Raw genomic sequence first — 14,175 nt, forward strand, 5'->3', positions numbered from 1 at the left:
TGAATTATAAAAAATATAATTATTACCTCTTGACAAAATTTTATTAAAAATACATATACAAGTATATTTAACAAACTGTTTTCAAAACGATTTGTAAAAATTTACATGAAAATAACATAATTATTTTCAGTCAAACTGTAGAATACCAAAACGGGTCGTTGTTGTTTTTCATTTCGTACTTCCCATATTTTATCACAAATTTGCTCAATGTATTTCTTTGTTAATGGATGCCTATAAAAATTGTTAATTTGGTTAGATAAAAAATAAAATTCTATAATAATAAAACTTACTCTTCAATAACAAATTGGACACTTTTTTGAAAATCTTGTTCCTTTTCATCGATTTCTAGGAGTTTGACCATTGTTCTCATTATTGACATCTCAAGAAATATTGCGAATACTTCTATAGATACTTTGCAAGATATTCGTTGTAGAGCGGATGACATTTGAGCTAGCATAGTGTTTTTATAATTAATTTTATAATTATCAGACAGTTTATCTCTCTCAGTAGGTATAAAATTAAAATTAATATTAAGATAATTTGATGATGAATATGTAGAATCAGTTGTACGGTTTTTGCTTTTTAAAACTGGCAGTGTATCTATTGGTCTTTGAAGATGCTCGGTAATTTCAGTTATACATATTTTTTGTTCTCTAAATTTGTCGTATTCCCAAGAGTATAGAACAAGATTTCCTATCCCGCCGTGTAAAATAATAACGTGAGGAATTAAATTTTTACGACAGTAGTCAAGAATTTCTTCTTGAACTTGAAAATCCAATTTAGTTACTCGTAATCCAAGAGACCATAACTCTCGAAGTAAATCAGCCAGTTCATGTTCTCGTTCAGGTTTACTATCGATAAATCCTACAGCTACATCTATTCTAAATCTATTTATACTTAATTCATTATTTGTATCTTCTAATATCACATCTTGAATGGCACATACTAATTTTTCGAGAGAAATACTGAGACCGATGCCGTGATGTGATTTTTTGCCAATTAAATCAGAACTTTTTGATATTTGGTGAAATGATTGAATCATTTCATCGTATCGACCACCAGCTGCTATTACTTCTTGACATCGTCGTTTACGTTTTAAGTCGCAAGATATTTGAAAAATTATTCCACTTTGTTGCTTCATATTGTGAGCCAATAACGGCACGATAATAACTGGCCACTAAAAAATAGAAATAAATAAATTATATAAGAGTGAATTATTTTTTCATTTAAAAAAAAAAAATTTACCTGAACACCTAGAGCCTTCATATGAGTAGTAACAGTTTCGATTTCTTTCAAAGCGCTTTTTGCTAAAACTGCAGCATCACTTTTCCTTTTTGTTATTGATCTAAGTATACTTGCAACCTTAGAAACATTATTTTCAGTATCGAATAAATTCAAGAGAGTTTCCATAGCTTGGTCGGTCAGACATAAGCTTATAAAATGGGTTTGGACCTGGAGTTTCGAGCATTTACCATCACGTGCATCACATAGTATTGAATAAATGTCTTGAAACTTTTCGGGACCGATTCCGCAGTACATTAAAACTGCATGAAGTAATGAAGTATGATTTAAATGAACGGTAAATTCTCGTTGATGTAATTCTGAAAATTTATCAATGATTTCCCAAACTATACGGATTAGCTCAGCTTCAGCCATAAGATCTACATCTGAGCTGATTATATCAAAAGCACATTCATATAATTCTCTGGGATGGAATCCATGAACCTAGAAAAATATTAAATTACAAATCAAGCAAAATTTAGGTTTATTTTTTACTTCATACCTTTTTTTCTCGGAAGACTCGTTCAATAGCATACCTTCTGAAATGTTCAATATTATTCAAGGCAACATATCGCATAAACGGTGCTCTGAGATCATGAGGTATAGTGACAATACTGCCCGAATGAGTCATAAGTTTAACGCAAGTCTCTGTATGATCATACAAGTGACCAGATTTGGGCATTAATAAAGGGGTTGCTAAATAGACTCCACCATGCCGTTGAAATACATTGATAGCTTCAGATTTAACATGCTCATGCAGTAGCTCATTAACCACAGACACTTCATTGTTAGCTGATCTACTAGGTACATTCATATCGTATGTGATGTCTTCAGCTGGCGTGACTTGTTGGTCGAAACAACTGGCAATCAGGTACTTGTATGCCTTGCTTTGGCTGTTTGATAAAGTATGTTGAACCATTTCGTGTAATTCAGCTTCTACTAGAAGTGGTGGAGGCAGGTATTCAGATGACAAAAGTTCTTGAGCTGTCGGTCGCTGACTAGGATCATGATTGAGTAACCACCTGAAAAAAAAATCATACGAAATAAATATTCAACTTATGTTTGTGAGTGTATAATACGTACCGTAAAAGATGAGTCTGGTGAGGCATTTCAGTCTCTGTCATATATCAGGTGGGAGGGTTATTTCTTTAGATCTAACTTTTTGAAGAATAGTTACTCTCTCCATTTTAGTATCGGGTGGTCGATAACTCATTTCAAACAAAATAATCCCAAGACTGTATATGTCAACCTTTTGATTATATCTAGCTTTTGCTACCTCATTTCTCAACTCTGGAGCAACATAGAGAGCAGTACCCACTTGACCAGTCATTGATCGGGGTTCATCAAGAATAATATCATTTTTATTGTCTACTTCAACTTTCCGTTCGTTATCAATTGTTTGGACAACAGAGCACAATATGTTTGTTGTCGCCAAACCAAAATCACCAATTTTAACATGATCATTGCTGTCTAAAAAAATATTTACTGGCTTTAAATCACGGTGAATCATTCCTTGTTGATGAATATAAGCGATACCTTCAACCATTTCTCGAAATAAGCGCCAAAGACGATCTTTATCTTCATACAAATTATTATCAATTGCTGTTCTTAGGGTACTTTTTTCACAAAGAAAACTCCATTTGTATGTACATAAATTTTGTTTTATGTTCCACAGTACTATTTTCTTCACTAGTTATTTTTCAGAAGTTTCAAAAGACTCAGCCTTAGATATTTGTGACTCACTATCCACTTTAAATTCTATACTATCTGAAGATTCCTCGGAGTTTTGTGGCGAATGAAAAGATTCACTTTCGTCTTCAGAATCCTCATCACTGAAACTACTACTGTAGTCTTCATCTGAAACAACGTTTGATGGATTTTCAAAAGACACTGTCCACTCAACATCATTAACTGGCGATAGTAATTTAATTACTCTTTCAGCTTTTAATTTTTCGATATCATCTCTTTTATCTTTATTCAATGACGTAATTTCTGATGAAGATGAAGAGTTTCTTTTTACATTGCTTACTTTTACATTTTCAATCCATGAATTATAATATCTTACAACATTTTCATGATTTAACCTTGAGAGTAACTTTACTTCTCGTATCATTTTTTTATTTAATTCATTGATTTTTGGATTTAGAGCAATCCGCTTAATGGCATAAAATCTACCATCTAACTTATTTCTAACTTTCCAAACATCACCGAATGCACCTTCTCCCAACAATTTAAGAATTTCAAATTCATTTTTGAATCTTGAATTACTATCAAGGGATGGTAAATAAGACCTAAGATCAAAGGAAGGCTCCTCAGATTCAGAATTATTATCTTCATCGTTACAATGTTTCGGTAACGATAATTCATTGACAATAGGAGTCCTGATAAAATTGTGTTGCTGTAATTGTTTAGCTGACCATCTTAGTTTTTCATCACGGTTCAAACATTTGGACAAAAAGTCTCTCAATGTTGATGACAAGTTTAATCCCCAATCCGCTTCGTTGTCTGATACTATTTTTACTTTTAAAAGTGTCAAAAGTAAAGTACCGAGCCTGTAAATATCTAGTTCTTTTTCTCCTTGCTCTTTAATTAATGTAAAATTATTATTAGCTTTACCAAGACAACTTGAACGATATATATCTGAAAGTTTTTTATTTAATGAGTAATTAGACACTCGTACAGTACCAGTATTGTCAATATATATACTGGAATCAGTCAAATCTTTATGTGCAATGTTGTTCTCATGTAAATACTCCAACGCAGCAAGAACACCGGTGGCAATATATCTCAATAAATCAATATTAACAGAAATGTTTTCTTTTTTGAAAAAAGAACACGTTGTACCCACAACAAACTCTTGAAGTATATAAACGACAATACTATCTTTATTTTGTAAATACTTAATGTTCAAATAGTGAGCGAGATTAGGGTGATCTAATTTTTGTAAATGATGTAATTCCTGTTCAATAATCACAACTTGCTTCATTAATTGTTGTAAATTTAAAACCACTGACTCGCTTTTTTTTTTCTCCAGGAGAAGCATATCTCAGTAGCCACTCGGTAACTGCTAGGTGCTCAACAGTCATCATATCAACACCAGCATAAATTATTGACCCTTTGACACTATGTCCAAGACATTTAACCAAATGAACTTGTCTCTCACCTTTGTTACTCAAAAAATTCAAAACTTTTGTCTGAGTAAATTCACATAACGAACTTTCTGAACTTTCGGATGTGCTCAAGCATCTTCTTCGAGAATAAGAACGTACTCGTTCTTGCGGGGATGATGGAACCGACGGTGGTATTTCATTTGACTCCAAAGACAAGCGTCCCATTCTTTTGAGTAAAACCTTTAAGCCAAAAAATTAAAGTAATATAAAAAAATACTTGTATAAAATTAAGTGAATGAATTAAAGAAAATAATAAAAATAAAAAACAAACCTGAGGTTCTTGCTTCTCTTTTAACTGTTTTTCCGGCATCTCACCTTGAATATTTTCACAACAACTGCTATAACCCTGTTTTTATGCGTATGTAAAAATTTCTGAACGTGTTGACTCAACTCAAGAATCATTAATTCTCCTTTTAATTTTTCTGCCAAGTCTTTTATTTCTGAATATAAAACAGATACTTGATCATCAGAAAGACACACACTATTTTTTAATTGTAGATGCGGAGCACTAAAAATAAATATTTATTAAAAAATAATAAATAAAATAAATAATCATCGTGTTTATTTACTTTTCTGGATATGTTTCTCCACACGTGACCTGTAAATCTATCTGTATGTTTCCTTGAGCTGACCCAGGCATTCCTTGTAACGGTGTCAATGTGATGTTTACATTTAGTGGTTGCCATTTTCGCTTATTTTTATTATTTCTAAAATCTTGTAAATTATCGCCAAAGACTGACTAACATAAAAAATATTTATATTCTATTTTATAATTATTATTGCGTATGATGAAAGAATTTAATTTCTTTGCATACCTTTAAAACTTCTAATTCATTATTTTGCTTCTCTTGACATGATAACTGAGACATTTTTGTTAATAATGAAAACTTATTTTTTTACTTAAATAATTCATTTTTGTATAAAATATTATTATTTACAGAAAGTAATGTATGATTTTATTTACTAGTATGTACAAATACACGTTTGTGAGGTTAATACCTAACAAACTGCGCTTATATATTCCTACGAATATGTGTATAGAAATGTTGTCTGTTGTGAAATGATTTGATTGGTTGATTTAAATATTGCGAACCAATTGTAGACTTTAGTTTGAAAACACTTTTTTATTGTCATTTTATTAATTTGTTTTTAACGCAAATAATAATAATTAATTACTTACCATATTGGGGTATATGGTGTTTAATTTTATACAATTAATTAGAATTAAACTTTTTATGATTTTAAAATTATTTTCTCTATATTAACGTATAAAAGAAAAATCTGATAAATTGAAATAAGTGTTCTAAGATATGAAACTGAAATCAGCAGACATTTGTCGCTTTTTAATTTTTACAAAAAAATTAATTACTACGAAGAAAAATTTTTTTCAAATTGCATCCATTGACATATCTAAATAATATTTTTTTTTTTTAATGTTGCTTATAGTTTTTCGTTTTTTAAAAATGAATTTTTTTTTATTTTGTTTGGAATAATTTTTTCAATAAAAAAATCCTAAAATTTTTAGCTGTCAGCTAATGTAATTTTTATAATTTTTTATAATAATTCGTTTGTTAAAGAAAATTATAGAAATATTCAGATGTCAGCTAATTTTAGTATCATTTTAAAATAATTATTTGCGGTGTAAAAGAAATAAAAATAATTTTTCATGGTGTTAAGAAATATAAAATTTAAAAATTTAAGATGAACCATAATTGTTGATATCCGACATTTGAAAATATTTGAAGGTATATATAGTGAATTAAGAATCTTGTCAACATTTTTGTAATAAAAAAGAAAAATTAATTTTATTGAATTTATTATTATACTTAATTAAATTTAATTTTTATTAAACAAAACGTGAAAGAAATTCTTAATTGTGAATTTTTTTGTGATTCATTGATCGTTTATCTTTTTTTTTTTTTAAGACTTCATTTATGATATCTTCAATTAATGCTAATGTACTTAATTAATTAAAACCAGCAAGTACCTAGGATAATACAGAAACTGTAAAAAATTCATAAAAAATTAAAATAAGAATTAATCATTAATTTAATACTTACAATTTTTAAGTGATTTGTTGAATTTAATCTTCTACTTTTAATAATTTTAAAATGAAAGTCTTCATATTAACATAAAAGAAAAATTTGCGAATAAGTTAAAATAAGTGCTCTGTAAAAATCACTTGCGGTGTCAAATAAATAAAATATTTTTTCATTTTTAATAGGTGTATTAAAAAATATTAGATATCCATACTTCATGTCCATTAGTTGAGAAAAGATTGTAAAAATATACCGAAATTTATAGGATGAAAAAAAAAAATGTATAGCAGGTGTATAAGATTTTATAGTACGAGTGGGTATATAACATTCTTAGATCCTTTGATTTCTTTGATTCTGCTGAATACCAGGAAACAACAATATATATCACACACTAAAAATAAAAAGAAACAATGAGTTTAGTTTTTAGATATTAAACTTTAATATCTAAAAACTTACAACTTACCACTCGACAGAATTCCTTTAGCAAGCAACAAAAAGCCATACTCAAAATCTTTATAGTGAGCAAATTCTACAACAATGTTGTACGTTTGATTAATCATAGATGATGAAATTAAAAAAATGTGTACATAAAAATGCGGCAATATAAATTTGTACTTGTCCTGAAAATTAAAAAATTATAGTATTTTATAAATACTTAATGTAAAAAGTCAAAGTATTTAATTAAAATATTATTATAAGTAAATTTAAGAAATTCCGACCTTTAGTGTGCCAAAGATCATAAAACTTGAAAGCACGAGCATCAAAAAACAAGCTGGGACATAAAAATATATAAGTTCCGGATCTTCTAATAAATGAGATTGATACAATTGTTCTGTGTAATTTCCATACTCCGTATAATTTAGTGCCAAATATTCGTAATCAATGACGGCCCAGCCCAGAATAAATAAAAACCGAATCTGTAATTGCATTGAATTAAATTTATTAAAAATTTATAGATTATGTTTAGACAAAAAATATGTTTACTTACAATTTGAAAAACTCCAAAAATTGCAATTCCAGTTTTGAGTGACCAACAACAACATTTGCGCATTTGTATCTTCATAATTAGTTATTTCAAAATTTACACCTGATGATAAGAATGTGATCAACTTTTTTAACTTTCAATATTCAATTCACGCTTGAAGTATTAACTCCTAGTTTAATAATTTTTCAAAGAATATTTAAAATTAAATCCTCGTTTTTAAATTTATAAAAATTTTTTACACTGTTAATAATATTGAGTTTAGAATAAGACTTTTAATTAAATTTTACACCTTAAAGCTGCATAAAAAAATGCCAACAATAATGGATAAACATTTTACGCGATAGCTTGACGATTTATTAGTAGTTAATGGCGAATGCAAATAAAATATTTACCAGTATTGATAGCTACGAAGAAGTCTAGGTAGGAATACTTTTAAACTTGAAAATGACTTCAAGGTCTAGGGCAAGTGCATGTAAAACATGTAGAGTAATTTGATTAATGTATTTTGCCGCGTTCAAGTAAAAATAGAAACCAGTTACTGCTTTTTTATTTAATTAATAACAATTAAATATTAGTCAAATGAAGAATACTTTAAAAAAAGTTGTTTTCTTCTAATACATAGCAGTTTTATCTTACAAAAATATTATAAAAATCGATCATTAAAAATTTAACAAGTATGAAATAACGATTTACGGTAATTATTTACGGTTGGTAACTTTAAATACTAATTAATATATTTTTAATATTATTCGATTCTAGGTGTGCATGTTCAACAGTTTTAATTTTTAATAATATCAGATGAAATATACGATAACAACTATAAATTTTAATTAAAAATATTTATATACAAATTTATAGAATTATTTAATTAAAATTTGTACAAATGCCCTCATATAAAAATAAGAAAACGTCCATCAGTCAAACTGTATAGAACTAGAACAGGCCGTTGTTTTTCGTTCCTTACTTTTCTCATCTCATCACACACTTGTTTAATCGACTTTTTGTGGTATGGATGTCTAAAAAAAGTAAGTTATTAATTATTAAATTTAATTCAACTAAATAAAAAAGCAAAACAAGAAATAAACCACTCACTCTTCAATAACAAATTGAACGCTCCTCTGAAACTCTTGTTCTTTTTCATCTAATTCTAAGAGACCAAAAATAGTCTTTATGACAGGCATTTCTAGAAATACAGCAAATACTTCTATTGGATCTTTATATGATATTCGATGCAAGGAAGATGACAATTGAGCTAGCATAGAGTTTCTGTAACTTTTTCGTCCACTACTTGATAATTTATCTTTCTCAGAGAGTACAAAATTGATGTTTACATTGATTGAAGTATTATGTGAATTTGTCGTAGGTTCCATATTATTTATTTTGCTTTCAGATCTACACAAAACTGGTGGTGTATCTGTTTGTTGTGAAGTTGTATTTGGTTTTCGTAAATACTCAGTAAATTCGGTTGTAGACATTTTCTGTTCTTTAAATCTTTTCATTTTACGTTCCCAAAAATGAACTGATAAATTTTCCTTTTCATCGTCTAAAATGATGACACAAGGAATTAAATTTTTACGACAATAATCTAGCATTTCTTCAGTCTTATTAAAGTCCAGTTTGGTTACACGAAGATCAAGAGACCATAATTGCCGAAGAAGATCAGCTAGTTCATGTTCTCTCTTATTTTTTTATTAATTAATCCTACCGCTATGTTTATTCCAAATTTTTTTACATTCATTTCAATATTTGAGTCTTCTAATAACAACTCTTGAGTGACAGATACTAATCTATCGAGCGAAATACTTATACCCACTCCGTGATGTCGGTTTTCTTTACTAGTCAATCCGGAACGTTCCGAAATACGTTCAAATACTTGGAGCATTTTATCATAACGACCGCCCGCAGCTATTATTTCTTGACCCACTCGCCGTCGTCTACGTTTGAAATCACAGGTAATTTGAAAAATTATCCCACGGTGTTGTTTCATATTGTGAGTAAGAAGAGGTGCAATAACAATTGGCCACTAAAAAAAAAAAAATTAATTTTCATAAAAATGTTTTGTTTTTTTGATGTAGCAAAAAATTATAACAAACGTACCTTTACTCCTAATGCTCCAATATGAGCAGTAACAGTTTCGATTTCTCTAAGAGCATTTTTTGCCAAGATAGCGGCATCCCCCATACGTAATGTAATTTTTTTGAGAAAACTCGCAATCTTTAGTGCATTATTTTCAGTGTTGGAAAGATTAATAAGTGTTTCTATTACTTGATCAGAGAGACCTAAATTTTCAAAATATGATTGTGCTGAAAATTTAGAACTTTTGCCATCCTGAGCATTATCATTTATTGAAAATATTTCTTGAAATTTTTCGGGTCCTATCCCACAATATATTAAAACAGCTTCAAATAAAGAAGTATGGTTTAAACGGACTGTAAAATCAAACTGACGCATGTCAGAAAAGTCGTTAAAAATTTCCCAAACTATACGGATTAGTTCAGCTTCAGCCATAAGATTTACTGTTGAGCTAATGATGTCAAATGCACATTCATATAATTCTTTGGGATGAAATCCATGAACCTAAAAATCAATTCAAAAACTTAAGTCATGAATATAAAAAAATGTTAAGATAAAAAATTTGATAACAGTATAAAAGTAAATAATTAATTAAAATTAAATATTAACAAATAATACCTTTTCTTCACGAAAAACTCGTTCGATAACATATCTTCTAAGGTGCAAGATATCATTCCACGCAACGTATCGTGCAAACGGTGCTCTGAGATCATGAGGTATAGTGACAATACTGCCTGAATGAGTCATGAGTTTAACGCAAGTTTCTGTATGATCATACAAGTGACCAGATTTAGGCATTAATAAAGGCGTTGCTAAATTAACACCTCCGTGTCGTTGAAAAACTTCGACAACTATGGATTTTACATGATCATGCAAAAGCCTATTAACCACTGATGATGAACTGTTTCCTGGACGATTCAGTATAGTCATATCATAATTTATGTCTTCAGCCTGTGACACTTTTTGGTCGAAGCAACAAGAAATTAAGTACTTGTAGGCTTTGTTTTGGCTATTTGAAAGTGTATGTTGAACAATTTCTTGAAGTTCCGCTTCTTCTAGAAGTGGCGGAGGTAGATATTCAGATGACAAAAGTTCTTGAGCTGTCGGTCGCTGACTAGGATCATGATTGAGTAACCACCTGAAAAAAAAAATCATACGAAATAAATATTCAACTTATGTTTGTGAGTGTATAATACGTACCGTAAAAGATGAGTCTGGTGAGGCATTTCAGTCTCTGTCATACCAGGTGGGAGGATTATTTCTTTAGATCTAACTTTTTGAAGAATAGTTACTCTCTCCATTTTAGTGTCGGGTGGTTTACAACACATTTCAAACAGAATAATCCCAAGACTGTATATGTCAACTTTTTGATTATATCTAGCTTTTGCTACCTCATTTCTCAACTCTGGAGCAACATAGAGAGCAGTACCCACTTGACCAGTCATTGATCGGGGTTCATCAAGAATAATATCATTTTTATTGTCTACTTCAACTTTCCGTTCGTTATCAATTGTTTGGACAACAGAGCACAATATGTTTGTTGTCGCCAAACCAAAATCACCAATTTTAACATGATCATTGCTGTCTAAAAAAATATTTACTGGCTTTAAATCACGGTGAATCATTCCTTGTTGATGAATATAAGCGATACCTTCAACCATTTCTCGAAATAAGCGCCAAAGACGATCTTTATCTTCATACAAGTTATTGTCAATTGCTGTTCTTAGGGTACTTTTTTCACAAAACTCCATTTGTATGTACATAAATTTTGTTTTATGTTCCATGATGCTATTTTCTTCACTAGTTATTTTTTCAGAAGTTTCAAAAGACTCAGCCTTAGATATTTGTGATTCACTATCCACTTTGAATTCTATACCATCTGAAGATTCCTCGGAGTTTTTTTGTGGAGAGCGAAAAAATCCTTCTTCATCTTCACTCTCCTCTTCACTAGAACTATCATCACTGCTACTACTACTGCTGTCTTCCTCTGATATAGTGACTGATCGCGATTCAAAACTTTTCAAATCATGATCATTTATTTTTTCGTTTTTCTCTTCATTAATAGACATTTGATCCGATAAAGATGATGAATATCGCTTGATATTACTAATACTAATATTTTCAATCCACGAATTATAATATCGCACGATATTTTCATGGTTCAATCTTGAAAGTAATTTAACTTCTCTTATCATTTTTTTGTTGGACTGTTTGCTTTTTGGATCTAAAGCAATACGTTTAATAGCATAAACTCTTCCATCCAATTTGTTTCTTACTTTCCAAACATCTCCAAATGCGCCTTCACCAAGTGACTCAAGAATCTTGAATTCATTTTTCATCCGTGAGTCAGATGTAGGCTCTTCCGTCTCTAAATTATTTTCCTGTTTGTCAGAATGTTTTGGCGATGACAATTCACTTATCAAAGGTATACGAATAAAATTATGCTGCTGTAGTTGTTTAGCTGACCACCTCAACCTTTCATTGCTATTTAAGCATTTGGATAAAAAGTCTTTTAATAACGCTGGTATGTTTAATCCCCATTCTGCCTCATTATCTGATACTTTTTTGACGTTCAACAGAGTTAAAAGTAATAATCCAAATCTATAAATGTCTATTTCTTTTTTTCCTCTGCCTTGAATTGTTGCAAAATTATTATTAGCTTTTCCAAGACAACTTAAATTATAAATATTTGATAATCTTTTATGTAATGAATAATCAGATACTTTTACAATGCCTGTGTTGTCTATATATATATTTGAATCTCTCAAGTCTTTATGTGTAATATTGTTTTCATGTAAATATTCTAATACAGAAAGAATTCCAGTTGCGAGATAACGTAACGTATCGATATTAACAGGAATATTTTCTTTTCGAAAAAAAGAACACGTAGTACCAACTACGAATTCTTGGAGTATATATACTACAATACTGTCTTCAGTTTGTGAATACTTAATATCTAAATAATGAACGAGATTAGGGTGGTGTAATTTTTGAAGATGATTTAATTCCTGTTCAATGCTTCCAAGTTGTTTCAATAGTTGTTGTAAATTCAAAGTATCTGCTTCACTGCTTTTTTGATCCACAGGTGTATATTTCAACGTCCATTCTGTGACTGCTAAATGCTCAACAGCCTTAATATCAACTCCGTCATATATAACTGATCCTTTTACGTTTTTTCCCAGACATTTACCTAGTTGAATTTGTCTTTCTCCCCTATTACTTATAAAGTGTAAAATTTTTGTTGCTTTATGTTCACTCAGTGGACTATCTGGACTTTCAGATGAACTTAAACATCTTCTCCGGGAGTAAGTACGAACCCGTTCGTGAGGTGAAGATGGAATTGATTGAGATGTTTCGTTCGATTCTAAAGATAAACGGGCTATCCTTTTACGATCACGAAGTTCGGATTTCAAAGCTTCTTGTCGTCGATGGATTTCATCTTGCAATACCTTTGATTAATTAATGAAATTATTAGTCAAGTATAAAAAAAAAAAAAAAAATTTATTTAAATACATTTTTTAAAACAAACCTGTCGTTCTTGACTTTCTTTTAGTTGCTTCTTATGCATCTCAGACTGTATCTGTTCTTGACGACGAGATACCATCTCTTCATAAAAACTATTATAGCTTGGTTTGTTGTGTTCATATAAGAATTTTTGTACATGTTGAGTCAATTCAAAGATAACAACTTCTCCTTTTAATTTATCCGCTAAACTTTCCAACTCTGAGTATAAAACTGCAATTTGTTGATTAGAGAGACCTAAACTATTTTTTAGTTTAATATGGGGAGCACTAAAAATAAAATATTTTTAAAATTAAGACTAATGTCACATCAAATAAAATAAAAAATAAGTAATTTCCATATCAGCTTACTCTTCCGGATACGATTCTCCGCACATAACATGCAAATCAATTTGAGCATAAACTTGAACTGGACCAGACATTCCTTGTGATGGAGTTAAGGTCACTTTTATATTGAGGGGTTGCCATTTTCGTTTATTTTTATTATTTCTCATATCTTCTAAATCATCTCCAAATATTGACTGCAATTAAAAAAAAAATTCGTTAATAGTTTATGTTATAAATTAGTAATAATATAGTGCATGATGAAATAATCAAACTGTTTTACGTACTTTTAAAACTTCAAATTCATTATTTTGTCGATCTTGACATGATTCTTGAGACATCTTGATTTCTTACGTAGATTTTTTACAATTAAAATCTATAATTTTAATTCTAACTTATTTTTGTAAAAAAAAAATAACAATTTCCAATGTATTGGTCTATGAAACAGCGGACCCGTGAGGTTATAAAATAATACCTTAGTATTTATAATTAACGAATCATTACACACTTACACTAACTAACAATAAATATTTATTGCTACATTGTGAAAATTATTTTAATACTGTTTCTACTTAGAAAAATTAAATGTATTTAATAATGAAAATGTTCTTCTCATTGTATTTTTTTTACTTTATGTTGTGAGTCTAAGTAGATAGATAATAAATATATATATGTATATATTGATAAGTGAAAAGACAACAATTGGTTACGACACAATGTATTACACACGCGCTTTTGTCACATGTTTTCAATATTATTGTATCGGTAATGAGAGCGCTTAA

General features: G+C 29.6%; 3 protein-coding genes across 4 annotated transcripts; all 3 read right to left on the reverse strand.

Moving 5' to 3' along the window:
* Positions 1 to 19: 19 nt before the first annotated feature.
* On the reverse strand, positions 20 to 5,437 carry LOC141530833 (eIF-2-alpha kinase GCN2-like). The gene is given in 13 exon segments (XM_074248189.1): positions 20 to 231; positions 291 to 1,177; positions 1,246 to 1,725; positions 1,784 to 2,303; positions 2,365 to 2,405; positions 2,408 to 2,908; positions 2,910 to 2,977; positions 2,980 to 4,315; positions 4,317 to 4,631; positions 4,723 to 4,805; positions 4,808 to 4,959; positions 5,021 to 5,190; positions 5,267 to 5,437. Coding segments are annotated over 13 exon segments (4,737 nt in total). The 5' UTR covers positions 5,321 to 5,437; the 3' UTR covers positions 20 to 101.
* An 885-nt stretch (positions 5,438 to 6,322) lies between these two features.
* Positions 6,323 to 8,096, reverse strand: LOC141530790 (uncharacterized). Of its 2 annotated transcripts, none has more exons than XM_074248110.1 (6): positions 7,868 to 8,096; positions 7,479 to 7,577; positions 7,210 to 7,407; positions 6,954 to 7,110; positions 6,512 to 6,881; positions 6,323 to 6,438 (listed from the first exon to the last, which is right to left on the reverse strand). In XM_074248110.1, exons 2-5 carry the CDS (start codon positions 7,551 to 7,553, stop codon positions 6,793 to 6,795), a joined length of 519 nt encoding a protein of 172 aa, XP_074104211.1. In that variant the 5' UTR covers positions 7,554 to 7,577; positions 7,868 to 8,096; the 3' UTR covers positions 6,323 to 6,438; positions 6,512 to 6,792. The 2 variants fall into 2 exon arrangements, with proteins under 2 accessions (XP_074104211.1, XP_074104210.1); XM_074248109.1 differs by having other exon boundaries at positions 7,479 to 7,644.
* A 185-nt stretch (positions 8,097 to 8,281) lies between these two features.
* LOC141530789 (eIF-2-alpha kinase GCN2-like) lies at positions 8,282 to 14,175 on the reverse strand. The gene is given in 9 exon segments (XM_074248108.1): positions 8,282 to 8,491; positions 8,568 to 9,163; positions 9,166 to 9,498; positions 9,573 to 10,052; positions 10,167 to 10,686; positions 10,749 to 12,997; positions 13,078 to 13,339; positions 13,421 to 13,590; positions 13,681 to 14,175. Coding segments are annotated over 9 exon segments (4,791 nt in total). The 5' UTR covers positions 13,735 to 14,175; the 3' UTR covers positions 8,282 to 8,364.

The sequence above is a fragment of the Cotesia typhae genome, unplaced genomic scaffold (assembly GCF_013202065.1).
Source record: "Cotesia typhae breed Kobodo isofemale line unplaced genomic scaffold, CoteBio_Ctyphae contig_5, whole genome shotgun sequence".
NCBI lineage: Eukaryota > Metazoa > Arthropoda > Insecta > Hymenoptera > Braconidae > Cotesia > Cotesia typhae.